The sequence below is a fragment of the Oryzias latipes genome, chromosome 4 (assembly GCF_002234675.1).
Source record: "Oryzias latipes chromosome 4, ASM223467v1".
Taxonomy (NCBI): domain Eukaryota; kingdom Metazoa; phylum Chordata; class Actinopteri; order Beloniformes; family Adrianichthyidae; genus Oryzias; species Oryzias latipes.
This window is the reverse complement of record NC_019862.2, coordinates 16,956,499-16,984,227: the sequence shown is the minus strand read 5'-3', so window position 1 is coordinate 16,984,227 and position 27,729 is coordinate 16,956,499. Positions and strand designations below refer to the sequence as shown.

General features: G+C 37.8%; 1 protein-coding gene across 2 annotated transcripts; it reads right to left on the bottom strand.

Moving 5' to 3' along the window:
• Positions 1–1,232: 1,232 nt before the first annotated feature.
• On the bottom strand, positions 1,233–26,148 carry tie1 (tyrosine kinase with immunoglobulin like and EGF like domains 1). Of its 2 annotated transcripts, XM_023954331.1 has the most exons (24): positions 25,873–26,148; positions 24,609–24,905; positions 24,359–24,469; positions 24,074–24,229; positions 19,709–19,840; positions 17,567–17,713; positions 17,362–17,490; positions 16,945–17,090; positions 15,790–15,934; positions 14,567–14,725; positions 14,297–14,434; positions 12,489–12,791; positions 11,136–11,426; positions 10,446–10,639; positions 10,208–10,354; positions 10,057–10,120; positions 9,838–9,948; positions 7,259–7,449; positions 6,926–7,039; positions 5,921–5,991; positions 5,194–5,234; positions 3,464–3,560; positions 3,289–3,388; positions 1,233–1,918 (listed from the first exon to the last, which is right to left on the bottom strand). In XM_023954331.1, exons 1-24 carry the CDS (start codon positions 25,916–25,918, stop codon positions 1,847–1,849), a joined length of 3,402 nt encoding a protein of 1,133 aa, XP_023810099.1. In that variant the 5' UTR covers positions 25,919–26,148; the 3' UTR covers positions 1,233–1,846. The 2 variants fall into 2 exon arrangements, with proteins under 2 accessions (XP_023810099.1, XP_023810100.1); XM_023954332.1 differs by lacking the exon at positions 12,489–12,791.
• Positions 26,149–27,729: the final 1,581 nt, after the last annotated feature.

Genomic DNA, 27,729 nt, shown 5'->3' with positions numbered 1-27,729 from the left:
ATATGAACAGGTGAACAGGTAGAGAGGAAAAGCAGGTAAAGAGGCGGAGGAGGGGCTTTGGCTTCAAACTCTGTCAGAGAGATGGAAACACGGGCGTCAGATTCAGACGCAGCTTTCACTGCGGGAGTTGAAGCAGACTTTCGCTGGGATGATTTTATAAACCCAAACATGGAAACATGATTACCAAGTAGAACTCTTCAAAATTATAAACCTGATCTCTCCACATTCTTGGTGTCTATCATGCATTTTTGCACACATCGCTCCATGCAGCGATCAGACCAGAACCTCTAGCTGGTAGCTCCGCCTACACGGGACCGCGGTATCAGGCTTTAAAGAACACACTAAGAGGCGGGGCGGGGCGTTGCACACCCCCAACAACAGGTTAGATGACAGAGGCCATTGGGCGTCTCTACCTGGTGCGTTCACGGAGCTTCAGTACATAAGAATCCAACAGCCGCTCAGCCTAACGTAGTCTGCTAATATATATTCACGAGATATTCATGGCAGCACTGATCCCGCGGGGTTTTTTTTCTGCCGCCCGCTCCCGCCCGCAGCACAATTGAAACCGCCCAATCCCGCGAGATTTGGGTTGGGTCCCGCGGGACCCGGCGGGACCCAATCCCAATGCAGCCCTCTAGTACACTGTCAGGTACAGGAGCACAGATGAGCCAACTGGGATCTGGAAGCACTCCCACTCCCCAGGAGGGGGGAGGGAAAGAGGGAAAGTACATGAATCGCACTGCACCAAACAGCGGCATGGAGAACTAAATGATGAATCAAGAATAGAGAAGAGAGGAAGGGTAGAAGTAGATGAGAAAAGAGAAAAGATGACAGAACCCTAGTGCACCATAGCTACCCCAGCTTCAACTTCTAGCAGCCTCCTAAAAACAAATAGTTATTGTTATTAAGTTCAATTTAAACACATTAACATTAAGTTAAATAATTTCTGAATCCTAACTAGTCTGACAATAAGCCTGTCCAAAGAGGAATGCTTTCAGTCTAACTTTGAATGTAGAAACTGTGTCGGCCTGTCTTACATGAGCTGGGAGCTTATTCCATAAAACAGGGGCTTGGTGGCTAAACCCTCCACTCCCAACCGTACTTTTGCTAATTCTAGGAACCACACTACTACTTGACACCTAAAACATTAATTTGAATGAAAACATTTACTATCATTGGTTATCTTCAAGTTTTTTGTGCTGCTAATATCTCGAACCGGACATCACAGAATATTTTGTTTTAATACATTTATTTATATCTCAAAATAATTTTACATAAACTCATTGCTGTTCTTTACTGGCAGTGATAGGCAATTTACACATGAAAACAATTGTAGACAAATATGGCACAAATGAGGCTACTTTTAAGTGCTATACTATTTAAAAGATGATCAACTTGATCGGAAACAGTCCAAGACTTTATCCAGTCTGTGTCCTTTACATTCTCCTTCAGATAAAGGCATTTTCCAAAGAAATGAAAGTTCTGGCTCTGTTACCCCACAGACCCTGTGGTTTGTCTGCATGTCCCACAGCTCCATATTTGGTAGATCCTCCAAACCAGTACTGAAATCTTTTTGGAGGAAATGTGTTTGTGTTTCTTATTCCTGGGGTTGCTACATTTGATAGTGAAAGCACTCCAATTGATGGTCCAGCCATACTCCAAATGTCTTGATATCTTTAGCGAGTGTCCTTTCATCATCCTTCATCTATAGCTGGGTGGTTGCAGTGCGGCGTCCAGGTCGCCTATGCCGTCTTTGAGCAGCAGGGAGGCGGCAGTAGCGCGACGATGCCCTGCGAGACTTTCTCCTTGAGCTATGTGGGATGCGAGGGTCTGGGGGGGCTGGTAGTCAGGCCTTCTCTGCGGTGGCATCTATTCCAGCATAGGTGAAGTTCTCAAACAAAGCCATGTTCACATAAGCCTAAAGATGGATAAACATTTGCAGTTTAGAACAAAGAAATAAAAACATTATTCACATGTGTAAGAATTTTCAAAGCCCTAATTCATAGTCAGGATTCAGTCATTATTTCCCACTCATAAATGTTAATAATGTCAATAATTGCAGAAATGTTCATCACTTTATTTCCGTGTCAGTGTGAAAACTTATAGTTGCTGCTTTATTAGCGCCATTTCTGATGTCTTTACTAATTCCACTATGGGCTTTTTGGAGATTCATATTAATTATTATTTGTAGCAATAGGATCTTTGCACCCCTGAGATTTCTTTATTTTTTCTGGAATCCGTTTTTTGTCTTAGGAGTTTTTCCTTACTGCAAAGGAGGGTCTAAGGGCAGGGATGCCTAGTTTACTTTAGTCTGTTTATTTTAGTTTAGTCATTACTTATTGAACTGTATGACTTTATGTTCTTTATGGTTCATGTTTATTACCCAACTACCGGTTTGAAGCCCCTTGAGATGACTTTTGTTGTAATATTGGGCTATATAAATAAAATTTGATTTAATTTAATTTAATTTAATTTAATTTAATTTAATTTAATTTAATTTAACTTAATTTAATTTAATTTAATTTAATTTAATTTAATTTAATTTAATTTAATTTAATTTAATTTAATTTAATTTAAGTTATTAAGGTTAAATTATTATGTACCGATGGTTAAGGTTTAGAAATGGCAAAGCACATGAACAACCCTGGTCATCAAGATCTACCACTTAATTTCCATAAATCTTTGTGCCTACTGATAAACTACATCCAATAAATCAGATTGATCAGATTGATTAAATGGACCTAATCCAGGTATCCACAAGTTTGGCTTGGATAAAGCTGTAGAAAAAAATCTTGGTGTGATTGTGTGTGTATTATTTTTTTTGTTGTCTTTTTAAGACCTGCTCTGGTACAACCCCAAGCTTTTTTGGGCCGAATGGTTTTTATGAGACAAAGGGCAAGTCCTAATAAAATGTGTGTTCAGTGCTCCCAGTGATGAGTCAGCAACCAAGTTGGTAAAAATTAGGCCAAGATCATAGTTTTTAATTGAATATTTACAAAAGAAAAGCAGATATATTATCTAGAAAGAAGACTTTTCTTTTTAGATTAATTGCAGTAGCAGGCAACAAAGGTCAGTTTGTTTCATTTTTGTGAAAACACGATCTCTTGCATATCCAGAGATAAAAAGACAGGAAAAAAATCACTTTGTACTTTTGGAAAAAATTGTGTTTAGCTCTTAACTAAAAAGAAAAATAAACTACTAAAACAGAAAAAAAAACTATTTTCTTAAAATGCTAAGAACTCAACAAAATAGCATTCTTTCAACAAAAATAATGAACTGAATTCACACCTTTCTTGCTTCTTGCATCCGGCTGAGTTGAAGGGAGATTTGGGAAAAGGGGGGTCTCTCATACGGACGGTCTCTCCAGCATTGCTTCATCAGCTCATAGCTGGACAGTCAGAAGTTATTATTGGCTAAAATTCAGTAATTAATCAATCCCACTGACAAATGAGAGAATACTTACACCTCATCATCACAGTTTTTGGGTTTCTCCATTCTGTAACCCTGTGGCAGTTTTTCATAGAGCTCAGCACAGGTCATCCCACAGTATGGTGTGCCACCTACATTCAAAATAGAGGCAAGAGTCATTAACTGGGCACCTTTATTCTTCTTCCATGTTTAAGCATCCTTCCATCATGTATGGTTACATCCAATCTGATGTAATCATAAAATGTGTATGTGGAGACTAACAACCTTAACATCATTTAAACAAACATTTTTGAGAACCTGGTGGCACATCAGGGGCCTTTTTTCTTCTAGATTCACCTCCATGCTACACTGAGGCTCATGGAGAACTTGAGTACCTAGAGAACAATGCTCTTTTTAGCGACTAATGTGTACTGTATATGTAAAACAGGATGACTTTCCCATGTAACCCTGGTGCTTTCCTAGCCACTTTGACATTGGGAGTTGGGTCATCTAGACCCCACAAGACAATGATTTGTGATCTTCACTGGATTCCATGGACTACATGAAATCCTCTCCTCCTTTATCCACCTTTGTCATGCTAGGAATAACACGTCAATGTAAGGGTGGGTTCATAGGATAGCACAAGGGTTAAAGAGCAAGCTGTGAAGATCATTGTCAATTTCACCTCACCCAACACCCACAGCACAGTTCCGAGTTCAGTTTCCAAACCTCCAGCACATGACTATAAACAAACTCAATTCATAAATTATAAAATATAAATATATAATCTAAAAATGTGAAATACAACACAACGTTGTAGGTAAGATGATATTGTGTTCAGGGGTGTGACACTTTAACACTATTAAGAGGGTGAAGTCATCAGCTGATTTTGTTAACATACAGGAGCATTCAGGTTTTCAGAGGTTGCAGCATGAAAGTTAACTGACCACGAATTTGGACATCATTACTCGCTGTGACACAGTTGTAGCCAAATGTTTTTCATCCAACATGGTGACACAAATAATTAGCATGTGATTTGACTGTTTCTTAACATCTTACGCAAGTTTTTAAGCATGATTTCTTTGGCTCTATGTGCAAAACGTGCAGTCAAACCAGTTGAACTTCGATCGATTAGAAACTCTTGATTTGGTAGTTTTTCCAAACATGGGAATACCGATTGTTGAAAATAAAATAAAAATAAAAAGTTTGTGTCTGCCAGAATTATATCATATATTGGACTAGAATTGTGGGGGAAAAAAAGCCTGAAGCAAGATTTGCATCACTTCGACATTTTGCACCAAGCTTCTTCCAACTGTGAGTACATGCTAGTATTGGGTAGCGACAGTCCAGTGACAGTGTGAACACTGTATGCTAAAAGCAAGTTCACGAATGCCAGTTTAGCGCATTCTTGAATGCGCATTACAGACTGAGAATTTTTTTAGTAATGAGAAGCGTCATTGCTGCAAGTAAGTCATTGAAATATTTGACCACGGTTGTCTTCATGGTATCATTTATGTATTTATAACTGGTTACATGCAGCACTTTGAAAGTTGTTGTACTATATATATTATAGTTAATTTCAACCAAACAAAACTCAGAGGAAAATTTGACACGTTCTTCTATTTATTGTTATGTTTCCAGATGTTAAGAATAAACCTTAATGTAAATCGTGACTATTCTGGGCCTCGTACTGAAAGACAGGGTGATGTGTGATCTAAATTGCAAAACAGTTTCAAAAACATTTTAAAACATTTAAGACATCGTTTTGTTTGCATAAGAACTTACCTAAGCTTACAATTTCCCACAGAAGAACACCAAAAGACCACCTGGGGGGAGGGCATAAGAAAGGAGACGGAAATGTTAGTGAGTACAAGTGAGCGCAATCTGATAAACAAAATTCTCTGAAGAGATATACCCGCACATCACACGCCACAGTCTACTGTGGTAGATAGCAAGCATGTCACTCATGCTTAAGGCTTGTTGTTTAGTCTGACTTTATCTTGTTCTGCACTTTGTTTTGCACATCTCACTTGCTCGGTTCCTCCTAATGTTTACAACTTTCTCACTTCTAATTGTAGCTCCACACTTCTTCTGTTAGCTGTTCTGTTCTCGTTTGTGCAAAAATAGGCTGCAGTTGACACCACATCAATGTCTGTCCGCTAAGCTGTACCCAGGGCTTCCTGGCTGTGCTTATCAGTCACCCTCCACACTGTGAGCACTCCAACTGTGACAGTGGGATGATTTGTTGTTCTCTGGGAAAAAGCAATTTGTGGCATTCAAAGTGAAATCTGCTCAGGGCATTTACTATGGTTAATATAAAAAAATAACAGAGAAAAAAATGGAATTTGTTGTTAAAAACAGAAATTTGGTTAAAATGGTACAAATTTGGTGAATACAGTACATCCTGAAGGATAAATAATAAAAAAGTTTTTTTTTGCAGACAGAACAAAAACATTAATAAGATTCTTTCATTTGTGTTTTCTAAAAAATAAGAATCTATTGCGTAACTCACACATCACTCTTGGTTGTGTATACACTGTAATTTAGGGATTCAATGGCCATCCAGCGCACTGGTAGCCTCCCCTGGAAGTAAAAAAATATGCAGTTATTTGTTGAATGGGAATTCAGTGTTCCCTCATCACGGGGGTTACCTTAAAAAAATTACCTGTAATATGTGAACTCCATATATATATATATATATATATATATATATATATATATATATATATATATATATATATATATATATATATATATATATATATATATATATATATATATATATATATTTACGTTTTAAGGCTTTATAACTCCAAACTTAACACTTTGTACTTTCCTTTGACAAGTATGAACATTATTTTCACATTTTCCTCTTTTGTTTGGACTCTTAAAGTTCAAACCTTTACAGGAAAATCATTCCAGCATTATAGAATAAAATATCTGCGAGGGATTGAAGATTTATCTCAATTTGGCAAGCTGAATGCATATTATGCTGTACATGAGACATGGCATGGATTAATTGGCAATTTTCACTGCCAGTCGGAATACAGAAGACAATGTACTATTAAAAAAAAAAGAGAGCAAAGTTGTACTAAAAATCAGTGAGACAGCAAAAGGTGAACCACAATAAAGCGAGGGACCACTAAACAGCATTCTGATTATTTTTTGATTACTTATGATTGAAGAAGATGGAGTTTTTGTTGTAAGACCTTCCTTAGGTAAAACTTAATGGAAATGCCCAAACAAAAATGTGGGCCTATTGACACGAAAGACATCAACAGCATAATGGAGTTAAAGTCTCCAAGTTCTTGAAGCCAAATAGTTTTGGAATTGATTTAATTTTAAACCAACTGAGCTAAGTAAAAAATTGCTTTGAAATATTTGCATATTTTTTCCCCCCAAACTGTTTAACTGCACTTTCAGAGAATCGTTTGAAATTTGCTTTCTATTACCACAAAGTCAGATTCACTTCCAAACAAACACTGCCCCCTGTTGTTTGGATCTTTGACTTGCTCACCATTGTCTTCTTCACATAAACTTCCTCACCGCGGGACAGACCAAAATCCGCTATCTTTGCCACAAGGTTGTCCCCCACAAGAACATTCCTTGCTGCCAAATCCCTGTGGATGAACTAATGGGAAGACAACAAAAGGGAACACAGTAGCAAACTCATCAACAAATACAATAATATTGCATCACATATGTCAAACTTATGGCCCTAAAACTATATTTAACGATTTAATTAATTCTGTAAATCTGGCATCTCAGATTAATCCACCAGAACACTGAAAAGGTAAATTTGAGCCAAGATCTCAAGACCATGATCATATTTTCAGGTTTTTCTACTCACCTGTTTATCACTGAGGTAATGCATCCCAGTAGCTACGTCCACAGCAAACTGTAGAAGCTGCTGAGATGTAAGTGTGGAAGCTGTCCCGTGCTCTTTGGCAAAAGCAGGGTCAGTCTCCAGCACTCTGCTCTTCCTTAGGAAATCAAGCAGGTTACCGTAGGGAGCATATTCTATAGCGATGTACAGATAGCCTGGAAAAAACATGGAAAAACATCCAGCTTCAGCATCTGCTAAATATAGTTACTTTAACAGGATGTTTGGAGGTTAGACAGAAGTGATACTTATGCATCCAAATTTCTGACTGGGCTCAGAGATGAGGAGAACCTTGGCTCATTTCAACTGGAACACCAGAACTTTAGATTCAGTTAAAGTATGGACATTTTTAGCTGTTAGGTCTTGCTTTGGTTTAGAAAACATTTGACGTAACCCATCCATAAAATGGTCAAAAAGATTTAAATGTGGTGCTTAGTCTCCTGGTAATTAAAGTAAGTGTAACCAAAATATTAAATGTATTCAATCATTTTATCCATGCTAGAATTGAGAAAAGCATTTTACATTTCCTTGAGCTCTCTTTTTTATCCCATTCTCATCCAAAACATTTAATTAGTTCCAAACGTATTGTTAAAGAAAAAAAAATCAGTTCTCAAGATTTATTCAATCCCATTTAGGGTCAACGGGTTGCTGGAGCCTGTCCCAGCCACTGGTGGCAAAAGGCAGGGTACACCCTGGACAGGCTGCTATGCCGTCATAGTGTCATACAACAACACACATCATCCATCACACCTAACAGACAATATAGAGTGACCAATTAACTCATGATGCATGTTTTTTGGACTATAGGAAAAAACACACACAGACACAGGGAGAACAAGCAAACTCCACATAGAAAGGACCCAGCTGGGATTTGAACCAGGTGCATCTCTATGTGAGAAAAATGTGGTAACCACTGCACAGCCTCTTAACTTTTATTTTTGCTTTTGATAAGAACATTCATCAAAGCAAGAATTTTCAAAACTTAACAATTTAAGATATGGCCAACCATTAGAAACATCCTATTTCTTAAGATTTATGGAATTTGTTTTTATAAAATGTGTTTTTATTGTGTAATTACTAAAATATCATGCTAATGAGCCTGGGAGGTAGCCCAAAAGACAAACATGATCCGCTTCCAGATAGCCTTCAACAAACTTTTGTTTTTCTTGTCCTTTTCTAACATGTTTAATTGCCTGCTTTCCCTCTTCTATTTTCCCACCCTTCACTTCCTTCCCCACTGCTCACCCTTTCCTTCCTCCATTGGTTTTCAAAAAGTCAAAGTGAAGTGAAGGTTCTCTGATGCTGAACTGCATTGATGTCCAGAACTGTTTTATTCTGCCTGTAACAAAATGCTTGATCTCAAGCGGCATCTTATTTCTCATTTAAAAAAGAAGTATGAAGAAAACCAGGTCAAGGTTGAGAACTGGCAGAGCACCAAAAACTCAGAATCCGCCAAGTGTTTGATTTCAGTTTGGCATTAAAACTCTCAAGTACTTGCAACACAACATTTCCTTTGTCAGATGTTTTTCTGCTCTGAGCGGAGAAAATTAATTTATTCATTTAATTTAGAAGGCATCAGATATAACAGATGGAAACTGAAACTGCTTAGTAAAAACGGACCTTAAGGAAACCTCGTCCAGATACATAAACACATGTCACAGCAGCTTGACTTAAGTGCTAGGACAATTCAAACAAACGTCATAAAGGACAAAAATCTGTCAGGCTATGATTATTTGGTATGGGTGCTGTTTTTGTCTTTTTAGAGACGATTAAAGCCTAATGGGAGGTGGTTTGTTTCAGTTTCATTCAAGAATCTTACATATGCAAATAAAACTTCAAGGTGGGGTGTTTTAAATGCACTAGTAATTACTTTGACGTCTTGAAGCTTGACAAAAAAGATTGATATTTAGGTGACAATGTACTGAGATCTATAGTAAAGAGCGTACAATTCTGAGCACGAGCAGATAGATTGTCCATGATGTGTAATTAAGATTTGAGAATGATTGGTCTACAGTATACAGCAGAATTTACATGAGGACATGGCATTGTCTATAGTTTGCAGCACATTAAATTAGTACAATGATGAGTAGAGAAATAAAGCAAGTGTCGGAGTTCTTTTGGATTAAAGGAAATCAAATAAAGATGCTCTGACATCTATTAGACCCGAGATGTTTGCTGTTCAAAGCCAATGACTGCGACTAATCTGCATAAAGTCGGGCTCCTATCTGTCTTTCAGACATTGTTAATACAGAAGCAAAACAGACAATCGTATTTCCCTTTTCAAAAATATAATTGTGCTGCTACATTGACCAAGTTGCTTCTGCTCCAACAAAAATAGCCACACAAACAATTTGAACAGATTAATAGGTGCAATCCTTAGTGTATCTGGATTTAAAAACAAGTCCAAGTGTGCTATCAAGCTTGCCCATATTTATACTAATTTCAATATTTAGTAAATCACACCTTTAGGGCATAGTAAGCCATGACCTACCACTATTTTCTAACAAAACAGATACATTGAAGGCCACTAGATGTTGCTCACTCACCCCTGTTTTCACAGGCTCCAATCAAATTAATGATGTTGGGATGATGTCCTAGTTTGCAAAGCACCTCCAGCTCTCCTGCAAAGTCTCTGTGGTCATTCTCTGAAGCAAACTCTGTAGTGGAAGCACAACCCAATGTTTAAACAAATTCCAGGTGAAGCAAGCTTGAACAGCAGTTGCTGAAAATATGGGGTGTAAAACCTTTAGTAAAGTGTAACTTACCCTTTAGCATCTTGATTGCTGCACTTATTTTGCTGCCATCCTTTTTAATCATGGCTTTAATGACCTGTTGCAAAACAGTTGTTAGCCTAAATATTGAAATTTAAGCAAAGAAGAATTTGAAAAGAAGGAATCAAATGAAAGATCTAAGTACTTGGCCAAAATTGCCCTCCCCAATGACATCTTCAAATTTTATGTCCTCCCACTCAAGAATTGGATAGGTGAGAGGTTCCGGCGTTGGCTTAGGCCTTCTGGAGAGGGTCAAAGTTCCTGAGTTAAACTGCAAAATAGTTTCTTCTCCCTGGTGATAAAAAAAATGTCCGGATTCAATAAAAAATGTTTCAAATGTTTAAGGCTCGAAATTTCTACAGTGAAGCAAAAAGCATCCTCACCGATCCAGACTGGTAGGTGAACGTACGCCGGCGATTGACCAGGGTTTTCCTGATGAAGAACAGAGCTAGCAGTACCAGCATTATGACCGCGGAGGTAACAGTCACCGAGCCCACCACTGCCAACAGCAGCTGGTAACCATCTCCAGCAGGCTTACCAGCAACACCCTGGGTGGTGGGAATTGAATTCTCATAGTCTATCCAGCAGCGTGGAGAAAAGAATAGAAAAAAGGAAAATGGGGAAAGAAGGAGAAAGCAACTATAAGACAGATAGTGATGATAATTCACTCAAGACAAATTTATTAGTTGAGTTATTGAAATCTTTCAGTGTGGGTGGTCCTGTTTAATGCCATCTGGGAAAAGCCAAACACTGGCCACAACTGTGGAAATATTACAATCTTATTCCTCCTACTCTTTTTAAATTGAAAAGAAAATACATATGACACATAGGAATGCATCAATATCAATGATCAATTTGGTTGAGCAGAATAATGTAAGTCTGCAGTCCTATTGGCTGGTCTAATAATGCAATCAATCAATGAGGATTTGCCAGCTTTTCAAGATTATTTGGTTAAAGATTTGAGATTTGGTCAAAGTAAAAAAACATGTCAAGTTAATATCAAATGTTAATCTGTTCTCTATATTGTATTGGTGGCCTGTCAGATTCCACCACATCAAAATCTTATAACTCACCATCCCCTTGAGTTGTTGCTTTCACAAACTTGCTCCACTCTCCAGGCACTTTGGAGAAAGCCCTTACTCTAAATTGATAGACCGTGCTGCTGTTTAGGGCTGTCACATCCTTGGTGGTCTTGTTACCATCATCTGTATCCACCCAGGGGTGAGGATTTCCTTGACCAATGGCCTGGTACTCAATGATGTACTTAATGATGCCTCCGTTTGGATTCTCAGGGGGCAGCCACTTCACCTGGATGGAGGACATGGAGAGGGGCAGGGCTTCAACGTTGCGTGGGGACGACGGTCCTGGGACACAGAGAAATCAAATATAACATCAAACACACATTTATGTTACATTCAATAAAGTGTTTTCAGAATGCTTGCACTGAGAAAGAACAACTACCTAAAAACTACAAAAGGGGGTTACATTTTTTTTTCACAATTTAGTTAGTTAGTTACTACATCCAAATGCAGTCAGGTGTAGACATTGTTTTTGTCCATTTTGAAATCAAGAAACACTTATAAAAACTGTAGAAACAAAACATCCCCAAGTCATCATTCTTTCATTACTGTGCTTCATTACAGGAAATGTTTTCAAGTCTTTAAGCTTCTCTTTTCTTCCAACACCTATGCAGTTTTAGTCTAGTAAAAATGTTTTAATATTTCAAATATGTGACTTTTTACACATATGTATATATTTTTTTTTTTGCATAGAAATTCTTAAAGCATTTACACTTATTACTAAACTCAATAATATATATTTCATGACCTTGTTAACATGTTACAATAGCAGTAAAACATTTTCTTTCTTTTTTTTTTTTTTAACAATATCTTGTCTATGAAGACTCTCATTCATCCAGGTTGATTCCATCGTAGTAGTAGGTTTAGGGGCTGAACTAAGACCAGATGACGGCCTCTAAACCTACTACTACGATTAACAATATCTGACATGACTAAAACTTAGTTATAATGACTGGAAACCATGTGAGACTGGCTTTTGCCAAATTTGAGCTGAGATTAGCCCCAAGTGACTCTTAACTGGTGGGTTCAGAATTAAGTGGATCCAAAGAAATAAATGAAATGAAAATGTGACCATTTAATTTTGAAAATTTTTTAAATTTGGCATATATGGACTGACTATTTCAGGTTTTGAAAACATTTTGTCATCTATTTCAAGGAAATGTGCCATAGCTCCTAGGGGCTGGTTATTTTGTTCTACTTTAAGTTTACTAGAATTACTGTGAATATTTCTCCCAATTATTGGAAAAACCGTGGGCATTGGAAAGCCTATTAAATATTAAATGGTTACATGTTTAAAAGAAACTTGTCTGGCAGTTTTTTCCCCGTCTATCGGGAGATGTCTGTTACCCTGGCTGTTGATGCGGAAGCGGTAGGGCTTGGAGAGTGGCCCGTGGCTGCCACAGTTGACGAGGCGCACCACCACAGTGTAGGTTTGATGATACTCCAGGTTGTGGAACTTGGTGGAGAGCACCTTGAGCAAAGTGGTCTCCTCCAGCAGTTTCTCATTGTGGGGTGGAGGAGTGGAGAGCTGCACTAAAAAGCCGGTTGCTGTGTCGGAAGTAATGACGGTGTTGGGGGGAAGTCGCCATCGAACAGTAACATTGCGGCCCTCCACTGAGCTGGTGTCAATCTCAGGTTGAATTGTGGGCTCTGCAGCGACAGAGAACACAGAATTAGCTTGATGGAGTATCTGCCTGTTGCAGCCCACTCTAATTGTTTTTTTCTTCCAGTTAGCATTAAGCTGCATCACATAGAGCAGGAATGGTTAGGATATTTAGCTTACTAGTTGTCTCAAATATAGTTCACTGTCGGATCAGGCAGAACCTGCATCAAAATATTCAGGACATGTTGAATTTTATTAAAATATGCTGAACTGTCCTTAGCCAATTTTTTCCAAGGTTATAAACATACTACATTTGAAAGAAATTTTGAATTTTTTTCATTTTCCTGGATTTTTGGGGGGATATTTCAACTTTTATCACAGAGAATTTTGAAAAGTAAATCATCAGATGTTTTTAAAAAAGCTTTGATAAGTCTGTTGTTATGTTAATACCGACCTCAGCAATAAGCATTCAAGCGACTAATTTAAATCAAAAGTCTATGTAAATGCGTGTTCCGGGCTTCTGCATACAAAACTCCAGCGTTGATGTGTTGCTACTTACATTTTTATGACTGGTTTGGGCTCTACTTGCCATTGAACACATGTTGAAAGTTAAACCAGTTGATCTTTGACCAATCAGGGACTCAGATTTGGTAGTAATGTATGGATGGCATTCTTTTCAATTCACAGAGGTGCCAACCCTTTTAATTCATGGAGAAAGATTTTTGAGGTGTGCACCGCTTCGATTTTTTGCACCAAGCCTCTTCCAACTGTGAGTACATGCGCTAGTATTGGGTGGAAACAGTCCTGTGTGAACATCTTGCTAAAAGCAAAGCATTCTGAAACGCGCGTCACATGGGTGGGTACGTAGCATAAAACTTAGAGCATGTCACTGGAACTAAATTTTGTCCCATTAATGGTTCCCAGATCATCAGTTTTTTATTTGGTACCCCTTGACACAAAACAAAAAAGAAAGTAGTTCCGTCAAATTTATCTGCAGCTGTTAACACATAACATGTTGTTCATGTTAAATCACATGAAACAATTAAGGTATCAATGAGGGAAATTGAACTATTACTAGATTTAGGTCCTTAGGTTACGATTTGGTGGAAATATTTCTATTTCATGTTTAGCAGTTTTAGCTTTAGCCTGGGGATTTATTCCAGGTTTCAAAGCCAGGTTGGATTTTAAACACGACAAAAAAATACATTGTACTAAACCGTCAAAGTTTATAGGTTAGAAATCTTACTTTTACTTAGCTGTCATATTTCATTTCTCCCTCTGCGCCACAGTCAAAGTGCCTTAACATCACATTCTAACCTTGACACATTTTATGACTCCTGGTCTGCTAGCAATAAATCGCTATATTTTTGTTTGCAATGTCTGTCTTTATTCAAGCCAATAAAACTATTTATTTCATCACATATCTAAATACAGATCTCTGGGCCACAGTTTGTTTCTGTTAAGCACAAACTTGTACTTTCTTTGGCACCAAAACAAGCCCTAAAGTCCAATAGTTGTGTTGTGTTTCTAGAGCAGGTGTTGGTGATCTCACCGGGACAGTCCGTCTCCATGGTTTCCTCTGGCCCTTCAGCCCCCTCTCCTCCAGCCCCAGGACGACTCAGCTGGACCCGAATGCGGTATTTTGTGGAAGGCTCCAGATTCATCAGCGTGATGGGCTCTTTGTTATAAACTTATAGAAAACGTTGGCAAGACAAGATGATTATGAATCCTATTATGAAGGTTTTTGACCAAAACAGGCAAAGCGTTCTCAAGTCTGGGAAAAAGCTACACAATTATAACAGTTGTCTTTCAGTCTGCTCACCTATGACTGAGGACCAAGAGTCTCCATTGGTGTCCGGCTTGTAAAGGACTCTTGTTGAGATTATGGGGCCATCTCCTTTGTGGGATGTTGCTGGCAACACCAGCAGCTGCTTACTACCCCTCTCTAACAGTTTGGGAGGACCAATAGGAACTGGGGGCTCTGTGTGGGACACAATAGTTGCACTCATTAGTGTCAAAGAAAACTGTCTCTCTACAGTCACCGGCTACTGCATTAGGTACACCTGTCCAACTGCTCATTAAAGCAAATTTAAATTCAGCCACTAGCATGGCAGCAACTGAATACATTTAGGCATATATAGACATGATCAAAACGATCTGCTGCAATTCTAACCAGGCATCAGTATAGAAAAAAAAAGGTTTTTGAAGTGACTTTGAACGTGGCATGGTTGTTAGTGACAGACGGGTTGGTCTGAGTTCTTCTGAAACTGCTGATCTACTGAGATTTTCATCCACAACCAACTCTGGGGTTTACAGAGAATGGTCCAAAAAAGAGAAAATATCAAGTGAGTGGCAGTTCTGTTGGTTGGAAATGCCTTGTTGATGCCTGAGATCATAGGAGAATGGCCAAACTGGTCACAGTTTATTGAAAGGCAACACTCAAATAACCACTGGTTGGAACCGAGGTCTCCAGAAGAGCATCTCTGAACGCACAACAAGTCCAACCTGGAGGCAGATGGGGCTACAGCAGCAGAAGACCAAACCAGATGTCACTCTTGTCAGCTAAGAACAGGAAACTGAGGCTACAATTCACACAGGCCGGTGGTAGGGTCAGAATTTGGCATCAACAACATGAAAGTGTAGATCCGTCCTGCCTCATTTCAATGGTTTAGGCTGTGGTGGGGGTGTATCCCTTTATGACCACAATGTTCCCATCTTCTGATGGCCACTTCCAGCAGGATAACGCATCGTCATAAAGCTGGCTGTACTCAAATGGCCTCCACAGTCACCAGTTCCCAAATCTAATAGAGTACCTTTGGGATGCAGTGGGACGGCAGATTGGCATCATGTATGTGTAGGCGACAAATCTGCAGAAACTGTGTGATGCTATCATGTCACCATAGACCAAACTGACTGAGGAATGTTTCTAGTACCCAGTTGAATCTATGCCCCCAAGGATTAAGGCAGCTCTGAAGGCAAGATGTACCGAATAAAGTAGCCGGTGACCGTATGTTTAATTATTTCAAACAGAAATCACTCTGGGACCTTTAATAGTAAGATTGAACTTTAGTGAGTCTTGACCCCCATTGGTGGAGACCCTACACTCCCACAGGCCTTGCTCCTTTGCACTCAGGTGAGGGATTTCAAACAGGGCTATGCTCTTGTTTGAGTCCATGGTTGTTCTTGTTGGCTAAGAGAGAGAAAAACATAACAGACAGGAAAGGGGAAACAGACTGTGAAAAGTAGTTTTATTTCCTGTATTCAATTACTGGACAGCAGTGCTTGAACTTTGTCCAAAAATTGTCTCATACTGATAAATTTATTTGTTCTTGTCGGAAACCCTGATACAGTTCTTTATCAGATTGACTTCTTTTTTTCCTCAATGTAACAGCATAGAAACAATACACAGAAAGTGAATATATCACTTTCAAGCATTGCATGGGAGCCGGTGCACTGTAGAGTGATGCAGCCTTATCTGGATGGACCAATGTGGCGTTGACTTCCTTGAAATGTTTCTTAGCATCTCAATCATGCAGTTTCATACAGGTTTTGTAAACACACTCATGTAGTCTGAGGCTGCAAAGATTACAATGCTGTGATGGGAGGGTCCACTCCTGTGGTGTGTCTTGGCAAAGAACAAAGAATATTTAACATGTATTCAAAATTTATAACTTAGTTTATAACTTAGGGAACCAGATACAGCAGTTTTGAGTCGCAAAAAACAGCCCAAATGTTTGGATGTAATAACTACCTTTAATTGCAATCTACAGATCACTATCTGAATTTCTATTACTCAAAAAACTTGGATTTGTGCCATGTTTTGTGATGTGTTGCGATACTGTGGTTTTTTTTAAAACCTAAACTTCAGTTTTCTTTATTTGAGGCCCAACTAAGGTCAGGGTCTTGGTTGGGCCCCCAACTTTTCATTACCTGCCTCCATTCACTTAGCTTTATTTTCTGTAAAACTGATATTCATTTAAATGGAACAATGATAAAACAGAAGCTTCAACTTTCATTTTTTGCCATGTTTGGAAAACTGAAAGTCAAAACATTACCTTCACATTCATAAGACCCATTCCTCCTATGTGGTCTTGCAGTCAAACCTTTCCTTAACTACACAGACATAAATTATCACTCCCATTGTTTAATCTACTTTGTCTCTTTTTTTACTCTGCTTCCTGCAACTTCTCGACCTCCTACCTTGAGCACAATATTGTCCGATCGACGCAGCTCAATGCTGTTGTGGCTGGGCGGTGGGTTGCCTGTGGCCAAACAAGAGATCTTGGGGCTGGAGTTCAGATTCCACTCCGGATCAGAATCCAAGCCTAAAATCTGAGGAGCCCGGTCTAAAAAAAAGTATGGAAATGAGAAGAAAACATCTGCTTTTACAGATAGACAGGATAGACAAAGTAGCAAAAAGAATGATTGAGGAGATGGGTTACAAAAAACAAAGAAAATGTATGAATTTTTAAAAGGTTGTCAGGTAAAAAATGTTGATAAAAATTGAAAGTTGCGATACTTTTTGGGGTATTTGAGTGAGGAACAAATGAATTTTGAAAAAAAGGGTTAATGACAGGAAAATGGAGGGCCAAAATGATTATTGCGTATCATACACACCTGACTTCTCACAGTTCTGCCCTCGCCATCCTGCCGGACACTGACATCCTCTAAAACGACTGCAGATCCCTCCGTTCTGGCATTTGCAACTCAGCCTGCAGTCTGGTCCATACCTGTCATTAAGACAGGCTGACCAAAGCAAAATACATTACTTAGTTTACAGCATGTTGTTAATATTTTTAGTTCACATGAAAAAGAAGTTCACCTTTTTCACAGCGGTGTCCAAACCAACCGCTGGCACAGGAGCAACCATATGGATCTGGTAGGCAGAAACGAAGCCCTCTGCAGTTATTGTTTGAGTCAGACCTGCAGGACTCCTGGCAGTTTTGACCAAACATTCCTTCCCTGCAGGCTGTAACGGATCAGAGAAAAACAAATCCACTGAGCTTTGTTTGAGTTCCTAGAGTTTTGCTGCATCATCTGCCTTCCAGAACACTCTCCAGGTTTTTATTTAAAGGAGTGTGACTACGTTTTAAAATGGCTGAAAATCCTTTAGTGGCACTAAGTTTAAAAAAAATGGTCCATGCCAACTGTAAAGGGACTCAAACTTCAGTTGTGTAGAATTTGGCAGATTGTAAAGATCTACAGTTAGACGCAGAAATGATGGAAAACTCATGGAATAGAGCAAAGCTAGCGTTTGGATTGGAAAAAAAGTCACACATTCGCATTTTTGCTTCTATGAAAAGAAGCAGTCCCACGTGTGTACCACTAAAAAAAAAAACACTCCCCTCCAGCAGAAAAACAACCTGGATTCTGGATTAGTGGGACAAATGTACGTTAAAACAAATGTAAAAGTCAACACATAAGATACTGACTGTCTCAGATTACAGCCTGTATGGGGTGGGTTTTTTTTGTCTTTTTTTATCTTTATAAATATCTTTTCTGACAATTGAAAAAAATGCACATCTTCTGTCAGACTTTTCAAATAAATTCCTGTGTGTGTACAATCTAGATTTTTAATTGTAGCTGTGAAAATTATGAAGAAACATTGATTTTTCGCTGCATTCTCATGCCAATATGCATATACTGATCTGGTTCCTTGTGAAGTCTGCCCCAATGACTCAGGAGTCATATAGAGCTTCTAAAAAAACATGTTTTTCAGTGGATGACAGCAGATCGTGTTAAACTATCTGTACGATAACAAATTGAGTAACTGAAGCAACTGTCATTTGTATTCTTTTGTGTAATTACATTAGGGTGATATAATGTATTTCCACCCATGGGTTATATGGTGTGTTGACTTAATCTGGTAATGCACTGGTGCAAAGTGGATTATAGTGAGGACCCATGATGAAGCAATAATCTTCTAGCCAAGGGATAGTAATTATAAAGAGCTGGTAATACCAATTTGTCATTCTTTTTTGTCGTTATAATAATATTAAAAAAGACAATTGCAACTTTTTTTTTTGAGAAATGAACTTAGATTTCAAAGCAGTGAAACTTTAAAAAAATAAACTCCCTTTGCTTCATGGGAGAAGAGTAAAGCACACCAATGCCACTCCTGTTCTAAAAATAATATTCATTTGATAAGTCCCTTATTATCTCATTGTGAACATTTTATTTCAGAAAATGTTTTAAACATCCTCTTATGATAGCTAACACTTAAACATTCAGATAGAGGTGGCCTGAGAGTAAAACATGACAGCATAGGGATGTAGTCCTTTTACTGCAATGTCTTCCTTACTTAGGTCATTTTAAGAAAAAATGTTGTGTGGAAAAGTATTTTAGATCAAATATAAAATAAGAAAGATATTTATGCTTTCATTTTTCATACGAGCATGATTATAAAGACCAGAGCTAAGCTTGTTTTGTAGCTAAAGCACCTAAATAAAAACTCCTGCAGAACTGTATAAACATAGTTTACGGCAAGACCATATCCTTTACGAGTAAACTTTATAAGTACAAAACAAATTGAGTTAAAACCAACAGAGCAGTAGTAATTTCGTATAGGAGTGCACCAAAGCTCTATTTTAGGGCCCTTGCTTGTCAGTTGCGATTACAGTATTCTTACATCAACATCATATATATGAAGACACACAGATGACACTGTTCACTACACTTGTGGTAAACAGAGGTCAACATGAATCTAAGGAGTATGGTGAAAAAAAAGTTCAAGAGTGGCTTCAAAAATATTCTATGTCTATTTTTGTCTTTTTTTCTTTCTTCAATGTAGAAGAAAAAAAAGACATAAATAGACATAGACTTTCAGAACTTTCATACATTGGTATGGAAAAAACAGAGAACGTAATGTCAGGTTACACATCACAGAAAGCATTATAATTGAATTTTTTTAGAAAGATTTTTCTTCTCTGTTCATAAGCAGTCAAAAAACGTAGCATTTTCTTACCTGTCTCACAGCGTGTTCCCATGAATCCTGGAGGACACACACAGTCTCCTTCTGCATCGTGACAAATTCCACCATTGAGACAGTCTGGACAATCCCTCTCACAGTAGGAACCCCACTTCTTACTGGGACAATCTGCAGAGACAAAGGTATTTTTTTGTTTTCAGCGTAGAGGCTTCTTCATAGTAAACCCCAAACATACAGATTTTTTCAAAAGTGAGACTTTCAGAATCCTTTTCTGACATTAGATTTGTAGTTTACATCTGTTTTAGCACACATTGCTTGTTTAAACTGCAAAAACATCGCATGATGCATTCTTCATAGCAAGTAACTGTCAAATGCAAAAAACACTCATGCATCTGGCAAACAGAAAGAGATCTAATTTGTCCTTTTTTTAACCAAGAAGTAGGAAATGACACAAACATTCCATTTGTCAGCCGCCAAAAATGAGCATGTGTAAAACTGAAACTGTCTTGTGGGATTTGTTAATCAGTTAGTCGAAGAAGTCCAACTCTTACAGATGTGGAGAGAATTGCTGCTTCGCCTCTGTTAATGAAATTTAAACCTCAGAATGGTTGCTGTAATAATTTTAAACATTAAAAAAAATCACGCACAAAGATTTAGTGAAATTTATCCAATAAAAATCAGAGATTGTTTTTGAAAATGAATTCAATAAAATTGTTTTTTTTTTTTTTTTACTTGTCCTGTCCAGCATCTGAGCAAATAAGATCTGTGGCCTCTTGTTTTCCGACAGATTTTATTGTCGCATTCAGGGGTTCTGTGATTTTTTTTTAACACACCAGTTACATATGTGTATGAACCTTTTTATGTAATGAAAGCTTAACCCTCCTGTTATGTTACGGGTCAAATTGACCCGTTTTAAAGTTTGAACATCTAGGAAAAATAGTTAAAAGTATTTTTCCAGCATGAAACTTCTTCTGCTTGCCTTAATTAGTGTAATCAACATATATTATGAAAATGGTTCATTTCACATATATGCAACCCCCCCTGCATGTTTATATCACATAGATACTGTTCGGGTCAATTTGACCCGGCAGTCAAACTGGAGGTACAAGGATGTCTTATTATTATTAGTTTTCCTTTATTTGCAGCTGTGACACATATTTCACCCCAATCACACACACAGACAAACAAACACACACACACAGGTGCATAGGTGTTATGACTTTTGATAGGAACCATTTATGTTCTAGCAGGAAAACTCAACCCACATTGAGTGGACACTCAACAGGGGAGGGGGCAAAACAAATAAAAGATTCTCTGCATGGGAGTCTTTCCAACATTACACAGGCAAACCTTTGGAAATGAGCAGCAGAAGCAGAAAGATGACATTCCAGGAGATTCTGGTAGTCATCACTGATCATGATCAGAAGAAGACTATCTTGAGCTAAATTGTGATTCTAATGATTCGGATTTTGAACCAGATGAGGGAATTGCTATTCCTGTTCCTCCAAGCAAGACATTCATGTCAAAGAATGGTGAAATACATTGGTCTTCATCCTCAAATATGCGTCAGACAAACCTGTCTGCAGAAAACATAATAAAGATGGTACCAGGGCCCACTAGGATGGCAGTGACTCATGTGGCCATGTCAATTCATTCAATCTAATTCAGTTCAATTCAATTCAATTCAATTTTATTTTTATAGCCCAAATTCACAACAACTGTCGTCTCGATGGGCTTCGTATCGGTAATTGAAAAAGTAAAACATAAAATCAAAAGAATCATGAATACATAGAATTCAATAGGAAAAAACTAAATTGATCTAACTAAACAGACTAAACTAAACTGGACATCCCTGCCCTTAGATCCCCCTTCGCAGTAAGGAAAACTCCTACTAAAAAAAATGGATTCCGGAAAAAACTAATAAACCTCAGGGGTGCCCACATGAAGAAGGGATCCTCCCCCAGGACGGACAGGCGATTTACCAGAACTCATAAAGAGGAATAAGTTTATCTAACTCTACAACTACATATTTAAAGTCCAGCAGACGAGCTTCATCCAACGGAGTTGGGGGGACAGTCGGGGGCGCGGGTCGAGCCGGAGACAGGATCTAGGTCAAGACAAGCATGACCTGTGCGAAATGTGCAAAATGAATTTGCACAAAGCACAGTGAGATGACTGGTCACTCTTGTGCTGTGTAGATGTACAGACCCACATACAACTTCATATTGTGATTGCTTGTCTGTTGTTTTGTGATTTTGTTTTTTTTCTGGTTTACAGAGCATGTATGTAAAACCAAGATTCAAGATTATGTTTCAATGTTTTGTAAAACTATTGTATTTTATATGGTAGTCTTTCAAAAGTAATACAGTAGTGAAAAATTCAAAAAAAGTGAGAACATGTATATTTTGAAGAAAAACAAGTGAATTATCTAATAATTGAACCACTACCTGTTAGAGGTAAGGAACACCATTTAACTAAGTTTTTAAAAGAATAATTGGTAATGGAGTTAGTGATGATATATTCACACTGCTTGTTACGATTTTGTGGGTTTCAGACATTTTTTAATTAATAAAACATGCACCGGGTCAAATTGACCCAGGAACATCATCTCTGTTCCTCACAAATGAACATAACAGGAGGGTTAACTTGATATTTTTGTTGTCTTATTTATGTGAGACAATCCAGCAGAATACCACTGCAGACAGAAACTACGTCCCAGAAACCGACATATCATTTTGGATAAAAATGTAATTTAAATTAATGTAAAATTTTAGTTTATAGTTAAAAAAAAAAACACTGGGAATGCTTTTAGAATTTATTAAAAGATGATCCAAAAAATATTTTGTTTTGTTTTGTTTACAATAATTCTGATAAACAACCATGTGGTAGCAATGCCTGGTTTCCCTTTAGTTGATTTTAACTACATTTTCATTTGATTAATTTGTCTTCTGTCAGTCAAATAATTTTAATGACTATAATGTTGTTTTCTTTTACATCAACCTGCAATACTTTCCCCACGTGTATGCATCACTTCATGTTTTTAACCAATATTACACATATACATGCATCATTTGTTCTTTTTTTATGAAAAAGATGTGCAAATGAGAGACAAAACAATGAGTGTCAGTCTTATTTCCTAGTTTTTTGTCATGTTCTGTGTTCAAGGTTTTCCTCTGTCAGTCACACCAGGTACTAGTTGTTAATGGTCCACAGCTGTCTTCATTTCCGGTAATGATCCTCAGGGTATTTAAGAATGCAGTTCTGCCTTGTCAGGTTATCTGTGCTGTCACCCTTTTGCTGCTCCCAAGATTTTTCCATGTTGGATCTAGTTCTGATTCTTTTGAATTTGTCTCTTGAATTGTAGGCCCTTCGCTGCCAGTTCCTGACAAAAAACGAATGCATCCAAGTCATTCTAATCAGTGAAAGAATACTAGGGACAGACCAGGGCCCATGTCGTATTTAAAGAGATTCATCATGTGAAGAGTTTATATCTTTACATGTCCAGAGGAGGTACAAAGGAGGGATGTGGAAGATACTCATCAGGACGAGTTTAAAGACTGAACCAGAAGGTCTCCAGTACAGCTAATTGTATACAAATGGAGGAAGTTTGAGCTCTAAATGTCTTCCAAAAGCACAGCTTGTAAGTGTTTACAAAGAAGAGGAACTGAAGGTATTTTATAAACAAACAGAGCTCTTGCACACGCTGATAAATATTACTGCTTCAGCTATCAGTCTGGAAGAATTTACTAATATTTTGCAGGTTTAAATGTGTAGCCTGAAGAGAAAAGCCTCAAGCTCTTAAAAGCAAAGATTGCTGATTACCTTCAATTGGGAGTTCCTAAATAAACCAGAGAAATGAATATACATTTTAAACAGAATTTGGTTAAAATGAGAAATGTGGCAGAAAACAAACCTTAAGGGTTTGATGCAACTGCCATGGGTAGTGGCACTATCATGATTTGAGGCTGCTTGGGAATTTTGTATCATTGACTAAGAAAAATATCTAAATTTTGCCAAGGGAGCTGTTTAAATAGATTTTATTATTTTCAGATAAAGTATGTGCTATATATCTGTAAAAATATCCTTAAAGTAAGCTTTTCGGGAAAACAATAGTGGTTAACATCTTAAAGATTAGTCTATTAATTGCCTGGAATGTTTTCTAAATGAAAGTCGACGATGAATAAATAGCTGGTAGTATAATCAGTGATAAAATAATTGTGTGTTCATTTGTGTGATGCAAAGCTAAGAAAGTTCATCGATTTGCAAGTTTGAATTTCTTAGATGCTTTAATGAGATCAACCAACTTTCTTAAAAGCTGCATTTCTTTTCTTCTATAAATGTGTGGCTGAAGGCATTTGTTTTCATGAAAATGTCATTTATGCATGCAAGAGTCACACCAACCTCTGACAATAAGCCTCATCCAGGCGCCATGCAGAGGACTGTCCCCGACGTAGCTGGCGCTGTAGATGCCTTGATTGGCGAATGCAGCGTTCTCCACAGTCAGTGTTGCAGTGCGATTGAGCACATCATTCCAGTGAGTCATGTAATAGTAATTTCCTGGATGAAACATTGAGAAACACCAGTAACTGTTGATTAGTAATCAGAATTGTTAGTCTTTCTATGTTTTGAACTGTCTAGTTTCTAAATCAGGTTTGGACTTTATGGTGAATGTGTATGCTGTCTTACCATTGTACTTCCAAGTCACATCTCTCTTTTCAGAGCTGAGGAGCAGCATGTTTAGGTGAACCGTCTCTCCTTTGTTTACAGTCATTGTAAGGGATGTTGGAACAAAATTAGCTGTTAGGAACACAGAATATAAAGTTACTCTCTGGAGGTAACTTGCCTTCCACTATTCCAGAGGAAATAGGTCAGTGGTCCAAACAGGATTTTTTTTCTTTAAAAAGCTGAAAAAATGTTGCAAGAAAGTTTTACATACTTGTGCCAAAGTTGTTGATCATGGTGACTTTCTCAAGTGGAGAATTGCTTTGGGTAGATTCACAATAGAAGATGCCAATATTATCTAGTGCCCGGAAATCTCTGGCAATCACATGCCTGTTGTCCTGCTTGTGTACTTTAAAACTTGTCTCTTTAGACAAAATGAGAATCTTGTTGTCCCTCTTGATATCCAGCTTGACCTGAGCCGAGCTGTGTTCTCCATTTATGCATGATATGGTGAAGTGGTTGACCCGGATGACCTCTGCTGTGGAGATCATGGTCAAGTCGATCACAGCATCTAAAGGACAGGTTGAAGCAAGTGTCAAGATTGATGTTTTACTAAAAAAAATATATAAAATTAATTAAGACCTAAGACCTCATACATAAAAATACAAGATTTTTTGGGAAAATGACTGTATTGATTTTAAATTCACTTCTCTTTAATTTTTACTTTTCTCAGATCCTAATCCTATGTTTCTGTTTTCTTTTTTCATTTGTAACCTCATGCATGTATTAGAAAACACATCTGGTTTGATCTAATTGATAATAGCTTTCTAAAAGGTAAAATAAAAAGATCTCAAAACAAGATTTTAGATAACCCTAGTTCTGTTTGTTTTTTGAAGAAATTGCAAATTATAACTTTGTGAATAATGTAGAATCAACATTAAATTGGTTAAACTGGGAAAGAGATGCATATTTTTTTAACCAATGTTACATTACACTGCAAGAACCTGCCTCTTAGAAATAAGTCAAAAACTCTTATCCCATTGCCAGATTTTCTTTAAGTAAGCAGAAGAAAAAAAATCTGCCGATGGGGTAGTAAAAATACAATTCTACTCAATGCAACATGTTTTCTCAAACTAAGATTATTTTGCTATTGAAATACTTTCTTGATAAGATTTTTTTTTTCAGACAAGACACAAAATAAGACATTTTTTGTAGGGTCTTTTTACTCTTGAGATTCAGCTTTTGCAGTACCAGCAACAAACTTATGCCTACATTTACCAATTGACACCAGAAAGACATTTGAATATCTCTTTTTAAAGGTGGCAACGTAAACAGCTTAACCAACATTTAAGTTTTCTCATTCTAAAATTCCCCAAATCCACAGAACAATGGGAGGAAACATGGATGAGCTCCTTTTTTTCCCTTCGGGATCACACACAAGAATGTTGCACTGGCAGAGGAATATAGGAACACAGCATTCCTGGAAAACATCTTTCTTTTCCTCAGTTAAAAAAGTTTTTTTTAACGTTCAGTCTTACCTGATAAAGGAAAAAGACAAAACACAAACACCCTTAGAATCGTCATGTCTACAAGTATCGTTGTTTTAATGGATGATCACGTGTTTGCTCCTTGCTGAAGTCTACATCCAAAGCGGTGGCGCTGCGTTGTGGCAGTGCGCCTTTTTACGCATACTACAAAGCTTTTGTCCAGGTGTCAAATCTGGTCCGAATCAAGGTAGCTGTAAGGGACGTTATCCCTCTGCTGCCGCGCGCAGTTCCAGCAGCGGGAAAGCTCTGCCTCTTTAGGGTGGGAAAGGAAGGAAGAGCGTCGCCAGACAGCGGCGGACTGCTGGCGCGCTGGACATTACCCCTATCCCTTTATGTTGGACTTCAGCTTAGTCTCTGTTTGCTCCAGTCTTTTGCAAATTGCTCATGCATAGTTGCATCTGTGAAATAATGCACAAAGCTAGAAACAAATGTTGAGGAAAAAAGTTTTTATAACGAAAATTATTATTTATTGCATTGCTTGTTATCTCAACAATCTTTACTATTTGTTTGAGTTATTTTTCCTAAAACATCATAAAACATTTTATTAATGCCTATTAACGTGCATCTGCCAATGGTAAATCCTTGCTAAGCTCAGTCTTGTCTTGTTTCTAAAGTGTTTAAAAGGAAGCAACTCTTTGAAAGCGGTTTAGACTCTTAGGGAGACAGGTTACAATAACAATTTAATCACACAACCCTTAGCCTCAAGACTCTTTGCCATGAAGCCAAACAGAATAACTTAAAACAAAACAGTTTTAACCAGTGTTTAAGATCATTTTTATTGCATCCTACTTTCCTCACATCTGCTGAAGAATCTTTAAATACATTTACAACTTTGACTTAGTGATTGGTTGACTTTTATCCAAGTAGCCATCAGTTATCCACTTACTTTTCTTACATTTTCAGATGCTTTCAATTGAATCTGCCTTGTTAGGCAAAGAAACCCATGTCAGCTCCCAAAGTTGAAAACAGGAAGTCTCAAACAATAAGAAGTTGTGTCAACTTCAAGGCGAATGTATGAAGCCTCAAGGAAATGTAAGAGAAAATGAAAAAAAGAAAAGAAATAAAAACTGGCTGTTCCAATAGCTCAGAGTAAGACAGTGCAGCGCTTTAGAAGATGTGGGCAGAAATAGACACAACAAGCATATTGTTCTTCATTTCCTGAGACTGACTGATTATGAGGGAAAAGGGGAGTCTGGCTAGCCATAAAAGCTGCAGGGATTTGAAGCAGCTCATCGAAGTGAAAGAACAAAGCTGTTGCATTTGGCAAAACTTGACTCCGACTGCAACAGTTGGTGCTCTAAAACATGTCTGCAGTACAAGTGTGGAGTGGGGCTCACGGAGTATTAATGGTTCACGTGTAATTATTAACAAAGACAGTTTAACAGACTAGATTTGTATCATTTTGTTATTTTAATGCTTTTTTTTGCTGTTCAGGGACAAAAGCAAAGAGGACAGTAAAAAAAGGCAAAGGCCATGTTGAATGTTGCAAACAGTTTGGTGGAGTCAGCATAGGAAGCCAAGGGGGAAAATAAGGCGAGGTCAGGACAGATACTTGAGCATGTAGCTGTGCTGAGTCCGTGAAAAGCCCAAATCCGCTATTTTTATGACTGTATCTGTACATAAACTCTGTGTGTTTGTAAAAGGAGGGAGAATAAGACTGGAAACAGGTCAGAGTAGTAGAACTGCATTTGTGCACAGAAAGTTGTGTCTGTAAATGTAAAGTAAATGTGAAGGAAATGGTGCTGGTATGGAGAACATGCAGGGTGGAGGTGTCTGTCTGTGCTCGGCAGGATTTTACCATTGTATCCAATAATTCTTATTGTTCTAAAGTAATCCTAAAGTAGCCTC